The sequence below is a fragment of the Pituophis catenifer genome, unplaced genomic scaffold (assembly GCF_029215685.1).
Source record: "Pituophis catenifer annectens isolate HBS135680 unplaced genomic scaffold, rPitCat1.0.hap2 SCAF_13, whole genome shotgun sequence".
Classification (NCBI taxonomy): Eukaryota; Metazoa; Chordata; class Lepidosauria; order Squamata; family Colubridae; genus Pituophis; species Pituophis catenifer.
In genome coordinates, this window is record NW_027256893.1 from 1035009 (window position 1) to 1047491 (window position 12483).

Sequence of the window (12483 nt, forward strand, 5' to 3'; positions counted from 1 at the left end):
ACTGCAAGAGACGGGTTCCGCTAAGAAAATCTGTCCATGTGGGCTTTGGCAGGAGATTTGATGCGTCCTGATCTGTTTATGCTGCAAATAAGAGGCGCTTTTCCTTGAAGCATGGCAGCAGCGCGTCTTCTATGTCGGGCCCACAGATGAACGGGCAGCTGCTTCTCGTGTGCTAGGCGCAGTTGGCTGTTGCTGCTCCTCTTGCAGCCTTTGGGGCCCTGAGCTAGTGTTGATTTGACTTGTTACCTGTTTCATTGTGTAATTGCGACCTTTCTCTTTCTCTTTCTCTTTCTCTTCTCACCCTCCTCCCAGGTTCAGATTTTGGTTGAGCACCTGCCAGAAGTATATTGAAAAGTTGCTGCCACAGAGAGCAGCGCAAGGAAGTGCCACCTTGCAGCTCCATGTCTGGCAGATGCCACACGAGAGAAGATGCTGCTGCACTGACTGGGCATTACCTGTGTCACCCAGTGGTGGGCGCCACAGGCCAAGGGTGCAGGGAGAGCCTGGCCCGGCCAGGAGACCTCACTCTGTGGCAGCGCTGCAGATGCGATGCCCTCTTGTCAGCCCTGGGAAGCAGAGGGCCGCCTCAGAGGCGAGGCGCACCCATGGGGAGGGGCAGCAGCTCTCCAAGTCCCCGCTGGGGGCCTCAAGGATGTCGGTGACATGGCTCTGATAGCGGCTGCTCTCCCTCCCTCTGTGCGAGACCCAGCATCCTGCAACTAGGAAGAAGAGGCAGAGGCCCCCAGCCCCCCGCTCCCCGGAGTCAAGCCTCTTCTCTGGAAAGAGACATTTTCAAAACAGGTTTTATAAGAATTCAAAATGGCAAGGAGGCCCTGTGAGTTTTCCTTCTGCAGTTAAAGGTCTGGTTCCCGAAGGCGGAGGATCTCGTATGCTTCAGTGCAGGAAGACCATCTCTGGTCTGGCCATCGCTTGCTGTGGGACCTTCATGACTCAGAAAGGGTAGTCCAGTCAAGTCCAACTCTTGGCCGGGCCTGCTCCCCCTCCCCTTTTCCATTGACTGCAGCTGTGCGGAAGGGGCCTTCTCCTTGGAGCCCGCCATGAAGTTTTCCTTGCGCTTCTGGTTCCTCTCTACGGCATTCCTGCTTGTCTTCATCATGTCGCTGCTCTTTACCTATTCGCACCACAGCATGGCCTATCTGGACCTCGGTGGGCTGAACGGGCTCCACCGGGTGAAGCTGGTGCCCAGTTACGCCGGCATGCAGCGCCTGAGCAAGGAGGGGCTCTTGGTGAAGAGCTGTGCCTGCCACCGGTGTGCCATGGAGTCCAGTGACACCGCCTGGTTCGACAGCCGCTTTGATGGCAACATCTCCCCGGTGTGGACCAAAGAGAATGTGGACTTGCCGCTGGATGTCCAGAGGTGGTGGATGGTGAGTCCTGCCAGCTCTTTGCCCAGACAGAAGCAGCTGCTCAGCTCCTGGAGGAAGGGCGAGTCCATGCCTCCTGCTTGGGTAAAATCGCCTCAAGAACTTTGCTGGGCAGTTTTGCAAATAATCCCAAAATCCTTTGGACCTGCTCGGTGGCAAAAGCATGGCCAAACTCTTTTTCATTATTTAAACTGTGTGATGCTCTTCTGTCTGCCCATTCCCCCACACTTCACCCTCAGTCCTTTGACACCTCCACTCCCCTGTGTGCATAACAGACCTCTGAGCATTCCTGCCTTCTATTTTCTTAAGTGGACCTCCGAGTTGACAAGCCTTTTCCTTGAGATTGTGGAGTTAATCTGTTTTGGCAGATTTTTTTCTTTTGTGGCAAAACCCCCAAAAAGCAAAAGAATTAATTCATGGGAAAAGGCAGGTGGGGGTTTAGAAGCAGAAAGCAGGGGGCTAATTTTCTCCAATGCTAATTTGGTGTCGTACCTTTTTTAATCAGCCATCAAAATGTGGTACGAGGGAATAAGTAACGGTGAACAGAGTCTGGGTGAGAGGAAGCATCTTCATCTCTGGAATTTGCAGCCCTGGCCCATGAGGCCGCAAAGGCAGGAGCTGGTTGGCCTTGCCTCAGGCTGATGCCTTCCTGGTTTTGATTCCCGCCTCCTGGCTTCCTATTGAGAGTCACTTTGGTGCAGTGAGTAAAGGTGCTGGACCAGGAATAAAGAAACCCGAGTTCTAGTCCTCCCTTAAGCCTGAGGCCAGCTGCAGGAGTGCAGGGCGGTCACTCCCTCTTGGCCTTAGACAGGGAAGTCAAGAAAGAAACCCCAGATGTCCTGAAATGTATTCTGCAGCTGCTCTCGGGGTCAAGATGGACGTGGAGGACCGGAATGCCACTGCGGCCACCACATCTGTCTTTCCCCAGGCTTTTTGTCTTGAGCTGCTGGGGACCTCAGGCTACACCAGAGCTTGACTGTGCTCCTTGTGTGATCATGTCACCCAGTTAATGCTACCTGACAGCAGGAATTCTATAGACTCACCTGGGGCAGCCATTTTTAAGCATTGCTGAAATCTGAGGAAAAATATTTCTTGTAAGTCATGTATTAATAAGACAGCATGCTCTGCCTTCAAATACTCTTTTACAGCAAATTAACAAATAACTAGAAAAGTGCCATTAAAAACACAGGCAAAAGACATTTCAGGACATCATGGGTTGTGAATTGCAATCCAAGTACCTGGGCATCTAGTCAAACTCAACTAGAAGGGCATAGTTGCAGTTATAATGGTTAGATCAATTCAGTCAATTACTGACCACTTTGTCAGATTTAGCTTTGACAAATAATGAGCTTCATCAACATCGGGTTCAACCCTGTGACTTTGGGATGCAAGCTTAGTATTTGATGGCTTTAAATAAGTCCCTACTTCTGGGCCCACAGGCCTTGCCTTCTAAAATAGCAACTTCCTGATGGTCTGGTCTGGCTTCTTATTTTTGAGGAATTCTGGAAAATTGGTGAAATGCCAGGCAGGAGGAAGGCAGGATCTAACGCCTTCAAAAGGGTTGTGTGTGTGTCATCATATTTATGTGATGCGCCCATGTGACCCCCCCATGTGCGACTCCCTCCATGCCCATGTGACCTCTCCCAAGAGGCAGGTTGGAGGAGAAGAGCCGGAGCCGCAGCCTCTTGCGGAGTTTGCAAATGCAGCCTTCGTTCTTAGGCTAGAAAACTGCAAATGACCAGAACTTCACAACGGGACTAGGAAGGAAGGAGTCCTGTTGGGATGTTCTGGAATGACCTTTTGTTGTGAGAGTCCTAAACTTTGCTGTCTTTGCTGTCCAAGCGGTGGCGTGTTTAGGCTAAGCCTGCCTCATTGCAAAGGCTACCCCATGTCCCCTTTCTCACTTATTCACATTCTCTATCTTATCACCCACCCAGCCCTTTGCAGGCTGCCTCTTAACATGGATATGTGGAGTACTCCCTGCAAGCCCAGGTGCAGAACTCTGGTGGGGCTCAGGGGAGAGGCTCTTCCTCTCTTCCCCAGCTGTCTCTGGGGCCTCAGTACGGGCAAAGGAGGGAAAGGATCCACTGGAGTTTGGGATGCTGATTGGGTGAAACTTGGCTCTCCTGTTTCTCTGCCAGAAGTGGGCAGTCCTTGTCCTTGTCCACCTGTCCTGCTCCTACTTCTAGGTGCCCTTAGATGCCCATCTGGTCCTGAGTCTGGTGCCAACTTCACTGCCCCAGAGGAGAATTTCCTAGGACATCTGACACACCCCAGCTTTGGCGAGAGACACTAGAGGGGTGCTGCTTTTCTTGATCCAAGAAGTTTCTTGATGTATTGTAGTCCATGTTCATCTAGTGTTCATGGGCCTGAGCTGTGAGCACTTCAGAGCAAGTCCATGCCTGTTATAGTTAAATTCAGTCAATCATGGTAACAGTAATGCAACAAAAACCAATATCACAAAGCAATGTTGGTGACATAACAGTGGCTATCAGGCAAACATTAAAACTGAATAAGAGGTTGGGTCTTTCAAAGATCTTTGAGACTCAGTGTTACCTCAGATGTGGGGGGGCAGCATTGCCTCCAAATGCCAGGTGCGGGGGGGGGGGCAGTCAGTGGATGGAAAACAGGAGGTCTCTGACTGCTACTTGTGGGCTGCCCCCAGAAGCATCTGGTTGGCTGTTGCAAAAAGAAAGCCCTGGACCAGGTGGGCCTTGTCCCAGTTCAGTTCCTCACATTGCCCTTCCACAAGCAAGGGGGACTTTGAAGAGGATCTCTTACAGAGGAGACGCTGAAGGATTTTGATGAGCATTTAATGGCTGCAGACCATTTCGTTGCAACTGAGATGGAGATGTGCCCCAAAGACGAATCTTTTCTGTGTTTTGTGAGGTCCCCTGGTTTATACTCGGTTTGATCAACAGCGGGATCAGTACTTGTGACCCAAGTTCGGCTTGTCCTGTCCTCTCTCTCTCAAACCCCCCCCCCGACCTTTTCAGCTACTGCAAATGGTCCCACTTTTTCTAGATGCTGCAGCCCCAGTTCAAGTCCCACAACCTTCACGAAGTGTTGGGCAAGCTCTTCCAGATTGTTCCAGGAGAGGATCCATACAGGTGCCGGGAGTCCCCATCCTGCCGGCGCTGTGCTGTTGTGGGCAACTCAGGGAACTTGCGAGGCTCTGGCTACGGCCAAGACATCAATGGGCACGACTTCATCATGAGGTGAGGAGCAAAATGGGGGAGGACCTGGGAACTGTGGTGTGGGGGTGCAAGCAAGCAATTTGTGCAAGTGATATATTTATCACAGTTTTCATTTTGCTCTGTTGCCATCAGAATAATCTTAAAAGTGGATGTATCTATAAATATACTGATCCAAACAAAACAGGCACAGAATTGGGTCCTCAGAAAGTTTTCCGAGTGTTGCATCCTAAGCCAAGCAAGCTGGTTAAATGTTTGTGTCCTTCAATCAGATGGGACCAACTCTTTTAGCAGATTTGATTCTCCAAATAGGTCACTGTGAGTGTGTATGATAGCTGCTCCTATATAGTTCTGGCGTAAGGCAGCAGAGTTGTAAACCAAGCTGATCAATACAATTTGTTACCTACATCTGTCTAACAGCACCTGCAAACTTCAACAGTAGGCCAGGAATCTAATCCAGGGTTGTGATATTCACCAGCATGCATTCATACACAAGATTCAGAGAGGGAACCAACACAGAATAAACCATCTGCCTTTCCTAGAAAGGAGACAACAAGCTGAGCAAGAGCCATAAGGAAAAATCATAAAATAGACCTTTTCTGAAGACCAAACTTTCCTTGAGCACACCAGCCCCGCCGATGTCCTCTCCTGCCTTGGGCTATGGCCAACCGTTGGAAGAACAGATGAAGGCATCTCCTGTGCCTCACACACTTTTGCTTTCTTTCCTAGCTCTTTGGAGCCTTTAGATGTTCTTCTCAACCCCTTTTGGTGGTGTAATTTGTTTCAACATGAAATATTCAGTTTATCATCAGCCGCAATTCCAAATAAAGAACTTTGTACTTGTTTCTCTTAAATTTCAATCAATGACTTTTATCCCATTTTCCAGCCACCAGGATCAATTTTATTTCTGCCTTCTAAGGAATTAAGTGTCTCATCCAATTTTATATTATTTCCATTATTCCTTGTCTGGCCTTCAGGTGCCTTGGAAAATAGCTTGACCTCCTCCTCTCTGTGGCAGCCCCTCAAATATTGGAAGACTGCTATCATGTCTCCCCTGGTCCTCCTCCTCACTAGACTAGCCATGCCCGGTTCCTGCAACGATTCATCATATGTTTTAGCCTCCAGTTCCCTCATCATCCTGGTTGCTCTTCTCTGCACTTTTTCCAGAGTCTCAACATCTTTTTTATAGTGTGGTGACCAAAACTGGATGCATAATTCTAGGTGTGGTCTTACTAAGGCTTTAGACTGGTATTAGTACCTCACTTGATCTTGATTGTATCCCTCTGTTAATGCAATTTAGGATTGCGTTGGCTTTTTTGACTTTCTTGTTGTTTTTTTTCCTTAAAAATATTTTGCCTCTCATCCAAAAAGCTTTTTGGGTTCACTGAAGAAGTACTTGTGGATGAGAGGCAAAATATTTTCAAAAAAACCAACGAAATCCAGTTGCCTTTTGAAAAAGCACCTTTGGGACATACTTAGCTAAATTTTAAAGCCAAACCTCTCAAAGTATGGGAAGGTGGAAAATTCCAGCCTGATCCATTTAGCGATGTGTTATGTCATTGTTGTGCATTGTCTTGGGGACCAACAAGAGCCCTAACCCTCTGCAGAAGAAGTGGGCAGCCTTGTGGGGGAGGGAGAATCCTTCTTCTTTCTTTAAGAATCAAGGCGTGAAGAAACATCCTTTTCCCTCCTACAGAATGAACCAGGCACCTACAGTGGGCTTTGAGGCAGATGTTGGGAGCAGGACAACCCACCATTTCATGTACCCCGAGAGTGCCAAGAACTTGCCTGCCAATGTCAGCTTTGTCCTGGTGCCCTTCAAAGCCTTGGACCTGCTGTGGATCGCCAGCGCCCTCTCAACAGGCCAGATCCGATTGTACGTATCTCTGAGGGAAGTTGATTTGAGGAAGAGTGGGGAGCTGGATATTTAGGGGAAGGGTCTACCCCTCTCCTTTTCATCCCTCTCCAAAGGGGAGCTGATTTACTATAGCTGCTTTGGCTGGCAGTTATTCCACCTGAGGTACTGTGGCCAAAGTGGCTTCAGCTACCCTGTGCGTGTACCCCATGCTGCCCAAGTAGCCTCTGGCTTGGAATATTGCTTTCTACATAGGGCTGCCCTTGAAGATGACTCGGAAGCTGCACCTGGCCCAGAATGTGCAGTACAAGCAGCGAACACCCCTGGATCATTGCCCTGTCATGCACTGCAGGATTCCCGGTGCAATTCATGGTACTAGTGGTCACCCAGGAAGTCCTGCCCGGCACAGGAGCAGTGTATTGGAGGGAGTTTTCCATCTCCAGTTCTCTGCCAGCCTGCAAGACCCAATACTGTTGGCATGCTCTGTCTCTCTTATGGGACCCAAAAGTCATGCCTTCTCTGTCAGCATGTGCCCCGTTGAGCAGCATCCACTCCAGGATTCCAATGGTACCAACACTGATGCCCTTTAAGAAGGACCCAAAGACCTGTTTTTCTCCCAGGTCCCGGGTCCATATATTATATGAGTTATTGGAGATCTGGTTTGTCCTGACATGGTGCATTTAGTTATTTAATATTGCAAAGTCCCCAATAAGCTGCCCAGAGCTGCTTGGCAAGCAAGCAGCCGTACTAATAGTGGAAGTAATGCAGACCCTGCCCAGGAAGGGCTGAAGAGCAAGAGAGCCCCTCTCTTTAACTCCTCTTCTTGTGCCTTGGACTAAGGACACCCAGAATTTTCTCTCCTTCACGTAAGGGATCCTCTATTGGAGAGAGCCTGCCTAGCTCAGGTAAGCACCGGCTCCCTCTAGTCCTTCCTCCTGGCCTGCTGCTTTGGGCCTCACCTTTTTTATTTATAAAATGTATAGGTGCCCATCTTATCTCAGGGTTAACTCTTAGAATCCCTTTGAGCAAAATTCTCCTTGACGTCCTTGAGAGGCCCTGTGCCCTGAGGGGCAGGTGAGGGTTAGGTATCTTGTTGCTGTGCTGAGGCAGAAGCAGCTGATTCTAGCTGGTGAAAGCATCTGCCACCTTTGCCTGATTCACTTCTGAAGTGGCCCCGTCTCTCCCTGCTACCTCTGGCAGCTGCTTCCCCCAGGCCCTTCCCTCCTGGAAGGGAGCAGGAGGGGCACAGGTAGCCTTCTTTGTTTCATGCCACAGTTATTGATGCCTTGCTTCTTCTCTCCCGTGCCTCTTGTAGCACTTACGCACCAGTGAAGCCATTCCTCCGGGTGGACAAAGAGAGGGTAAGTTAGATACAGGTTATTTACCGATTTCTTTCAACATTTATATATTCCCTATGATGTGCTGTATCCCCCCAGGTTCACTCAAAATTAAGGAAATGAAGGAAAACACTATATGAGAAAACACACAAAATAATTATAGAGCGCTGACCCCCCTCCAAGCTTTCCAGTGCTCCCCTGAAGAAAGCTTGCCCAAGCTGCCCCTCGGTTTGTTCTGCGTCCCTTCAGCAGAGAGAAGTGGGGACGGATAAACCACATGGGCAGATTTTGCCCATCGTCCTTTAATTTATATCCCTGCATTTAGCAGAGGGTTGAGCTGAGTGGCCCCTGGAAATGTTTGATTTTACTTGTTTTAAAGTATTCGGTGGTTGCAGAAAGTCTGGCCCAGGGCTGTGTGCCCTTGCTGCTGCCCCCTCTTCCATGCCCTAGCCCTGCCTGAATGGGTTGGGCCAGAGATCTAAGGTGTTCTGATATTTTTGAGGGTTTGGGGAGGATCAGAGGGTGGAAAAACCTCCTAAGCCTTGACGTTCTGATTTTATGCTGGGAAGCGTCACACGATGGGCCTCTGCCCCACCTCTTTTGGGGAACTCCACTTGACCTCCCAGACCAGGTATGGTCCTTGAGTCTCACCTATTGTACATCCTGCTTTAATTGCTGGGATTATTTTTGCAATTTATGTGTTGGTTTAGTAATGTTATTTTTATCTTGTGCGTAAACCTTTTCTGTAAGGCAGTATTTGGACTAGTAGATGCCATCAAACCTGAAAACGGACTTAGTTGCGCCCTGTGAATCTCTGCTGGGGCTTCACCCAGAGAGCTGAAGTTGGGCTGGCTGAGCAAAAAGCCCCTTCTTGACTACTCCTTTGGTTTCTTGTCTTTAGGTTCAGATCTACAATCCAGCATTCTTCAAATATATCCATGACCGGTGGACAGAGCATCATGGCCGCTATCCCTCCACAGGCATGCTGGTGCTGTTTTTTGCCCTGCATGTTTGCGATGAGGTCAGTTTTGGTAGGCCAGGCAAGTTGTCCCAGTGGGAGTAACAGCAGCATTCCTGCTGATTAAACGATGCATGTACTTCGATTTTGAACTTTGAAAACAAGAGTTTTAGTTATATTTTTTCCTCAGATATGGGATGTGCAGGAAGGGGGCTGAGTTGTAACCTGTTCGTCTCAGAAATGAGAGGCAGAGTAGAAGAGTAGGCTCTCTCCTGAACACCCAACTGACATTGTCTCAGGCTTTGCGCTGGTCCCCTATCAGTGAAGGGTCTGGATGAAGGGGCAGGAAAGGGGGGATAATGAGCCAGGATGGCTCACTAAAGCCATGGGAAAGAAGAGTCAGGAGAGTTACTAGAGATGCTCAAGCAGAGGCCAGGCAGCCATTGGTCAAGGAGGTGACCTTGACCCAGATCATCTCTGAGGTCCCTTCAGACGCCATGAAGCTTAAACTCAGAGTTGTCCTTCTTGTGTCCATGTGTGTTGGCCTGGTGAGTGGGAATCCTTTGGATGCCACTCAGAACCTGTTTTGGAAGAAGGCTGAGAATTGGGAGTGTTGGTCAAATAGTCAAGAGGGGGTCAGAAATGGGGCTGACCTTTGGGTGGCAGTAGTAGAGGAAATAGTTTTCCTTCAGATTCTTGCTTTATGTGATGTCAGACATTTTTTCTCGTTCTGGGTGGGGGTGGGGGAGGTTAGTAACCAATGTTCAACATGGGGAAGCCAACAAGGGAAAGAATGTCAGTCATTTCTTAATCCCATCAATTTTCGGCCCGTTTCAGTAGAAAATGTAGGCTGGTGTCTGGGTTGTCTGGAGTTCCCCCAGTGAGTGGGTCTTTTTTCCCTTTCCCGGTGACAGGTCAACGTCTTTGGGTTTGGGGCAGACGGCCATGGCAACTGGCACCACTACTGGGAGAACAACCGCTATGCTGGAGAGTTCCGGAAAACCGGAGTGCACGATGCAGACTTTGAGGCCCACATTGTGGACATCCTGGAGAAGACTAATAAGATCAGTGTTTATCGTGGCCACTGAGGTTTCCAGCTGCTACCGGGCAGCGTGGCTGCATGAAGAGGGATGGATCTCCTGCATCTGTTGCACCATTTGGAAGAAGAAATGAGGAGCATAGGGAGGGGAGGACACCAAAGCCGAGGAGGTTCCAGTGAAGCAGATACAAGCAGAGAGCAGCTCGAGTCCTCCTCCTTCCTTAGAACAAACAGATAAGATGCAGGAGCCTCTGCAGCAGTCGAGCAACGGAGGAAGAGAAGAGCCGCGGGGGGCATTCAGGCTCCTCCTCCTCCTCTTGGTTCTGCCCAAGTCTGACTCTACAACTGAGACCCCCTTTTGCCTCCACCAAGCCCCACGAGGGGCACATCGAGACTCTTTTTCAAAAATTAAGCTTTTCTTCAGTAAATGAGAGTAGCTTCCTGCCTTTGCCCCAGGAAGTTGTTTTTCTTTTTTTTCTGTCCAATTAGGTGCCAGGTTGGATTGCATTTTTGTTCCAGACACATAAACTCCTGGAGAAACCTTGGAGGAGAAGCCAGGAAGAGCCTGCAGCTTTCCTGGAGATTGTGAACATTGACATCTAGCTCAGGGCATGGTGTGCTTGCAACGAGGGTAGATGGTCTTGTTCCCAGAGCATCCAAGAAGTCCTGCCGAAGCGCTCAGATTCTGCAGACTGTGACTCTGACTCTGTCCTGCCCTCCAATACGGCAAGATCTCATCCCTTTGCCCGTAGGTTCCTGGCCGTCCAGACCTCCTTCTTTCCTCTCTCCACTTAACATATTTTCAGTCACATGTTCTGTTCATGGTAGGGATGCAAGAAAGGGCTGCCCTTCAGATCTTTAGGGGGAGAGGGTTCTCCTCTCTCCCCTCTCCAGGTTGCAGCCTTTCTCCAGGGGAAAAAGGGGTGGCTGACAAATGGGTCACATCGAGTCAGAATCCTGATGCCTTCCAGGATGTAATCCGCAAGCGATTAACATTTTCTAGGCCACTTTCTGCAAAGGAGCCATCAGAGCTAGCAGTTTTAGGCCTGCATTTACCTTGCTAGCCAAGGGGAGGGCTTCAGGATTCTGTATTCCTGCCTGCTCTCCTTCACTGAGAGCAAGAGAAGTGGCTCCTGAGTCAGCCTGGCTGCCTTCTCTTGCTCTGGGTGCAAGAAACAGGAGCCTTTCCAGTTGCTTTGGCGATTAAGGTCTTGGAGACAAATGGCAAAGCAAGTTGCCCATAAGCAGTTTTCTTCAAAAGGACAATCCCAGCAAATGGTATTAAATCAGTGTTTTCTTTCTTGAAATAATTGAATTCTACAGCATGAAGGAGCTGTGGCAATGGTGGCTTTTTGTTACAAGCAAAACTAACAATATTTCCCCAAGATATTTTTGGAGCACTAAAAAATAAGAAATAGCAGCAATCAGGGATCTATAAATCAGCCCTGGCCTTGGTGGGTCAATAGCTTCTGGCTGACACCAGGGCAGCTTTCTATGGTCATATCAAAGTGGACGGTACCCTCCCCAGTGGTGCTGGGTCACCCTTGTGCTTCTGGGACAGCATCAAATCTGATTGTCACCCCTCCCTCCCTCCCTCCCTCCCCTCCACACCTACTGCAACTGGATTGCAGTTTCCCTTTGGTATGCCCTGTGATGCCCCTCGGAACTCTCTAGCTTGATGCCTTGAGCTGCAGATACAGTACCTGCAGCCAAGGAGCTGGCAGGTTCAAGTGTGCCCAGGATCCCTGGACCTTTTTGCCTTCTCTCAACCATTGTTTCTCCACAAAAGAGGTTGGGGAAAGGTCAGCTGACTGTGGGACCGGCAGATAATCGCCAGTGTCATCAGGACTGACCTGGAGTAGGCACTCTTGATGGCCTACAAGAGTTGCTTTGCTTTGATTCTACAAACAAGAATTGTGTGACCTTAAGCTCTTTCCCCCTTGATCCCTGCAACTGAGGTACCAGCTAGAAGCATGGGCATGGTGCTCCCTGGGCTTTGGGGCTTCAGAGCTGGGAGCTGCAGCCTTCTGCTGACTTCTTCCCACATCAATTGCAGTTGCAGTGCCTCCAGTTCATTAGGGTACTCTTCCAGGGGGCTTCCTTAGTGAACTGTTGATAGCCCTTCACACGTCTTTATCCCACTGTCCCTGGATGGCATGGCATGGCATGGGCTGATGAGAGACTGGCTAATCCCAGGAGCTTTTGCAGCTGGCAGAATGGCTGCCTGGCTGCACTGAGGCTGCCATTATTTCTTGGACTGGGCCCGCACTCAGTGTCAGAGTGAGGGGGGGACACTGAAGTAGGGAGCTCTGATGGTCCAGCCTGGGCTTCTTCCTGTCCCAGGACAGTCCTGGCCAAATAAGTTGCTGCTTCAGCTCCAGAGATTGGGAGTGGCCATTGCCCAATTCTTGCAAATCTTACAGGCTCAGGAAGTCCTACAGCCAAAGGGTTTGTTTTCCTTCCTGTCTCGGAAGCTGCCTATGCTTCAAACCAGTGATGCTGCCCCTCCTTTTGTTGTTTTTTAATTTCACAGGCTACGGTTTGGAAGAACTGGATTTGTTTTGTGTTCTGCTACACAAAATAAAATCTGTACCTTTTCCTTCTGGGGGCTCCTGGTATTTATGCTGTACATGTCTTGGACCCTTTTACAGCCACAGGAGACAGCGGAGGCTCAAGTCAAGCTGCTGCCGTTGACTCAAACTCACTGGCTCCAAG

The 12483-nt window shown here is 49.5% G+C and overlaps 1 protein-coding gene across 1 annotated transcript; it reads left to right on the plus strand.

Annotated features, from left to right (window-relative positions):
• The first annotated feature begins 516 nt into the window (after positions 1–516).
• Positions 517–12389, plus strand: ST3GAL2 (ST3 beta-galactoside alpha-2,3-sialyltransferase 2). Its single transcript, XM_070952659.1, has 6 exons — positions 517–1388; positions 4410–4603; positions 6276–6455; positions 7750–7795; positions 8673–8792; positions 9644–12389. Exons 1-6 carry the CDS (start codon positions 1059–1061, stop codon positions 9815–9817), a joined length of 1044 nt encoding a protein of 347 aa, XP_070808760.1. The 5' UTR covers positions 517–1058; the 3' UTR covers positions 9818–12389.
• The last annotated feature ends 94 nt before the right edge of the window (positions 12390–12483 follow it).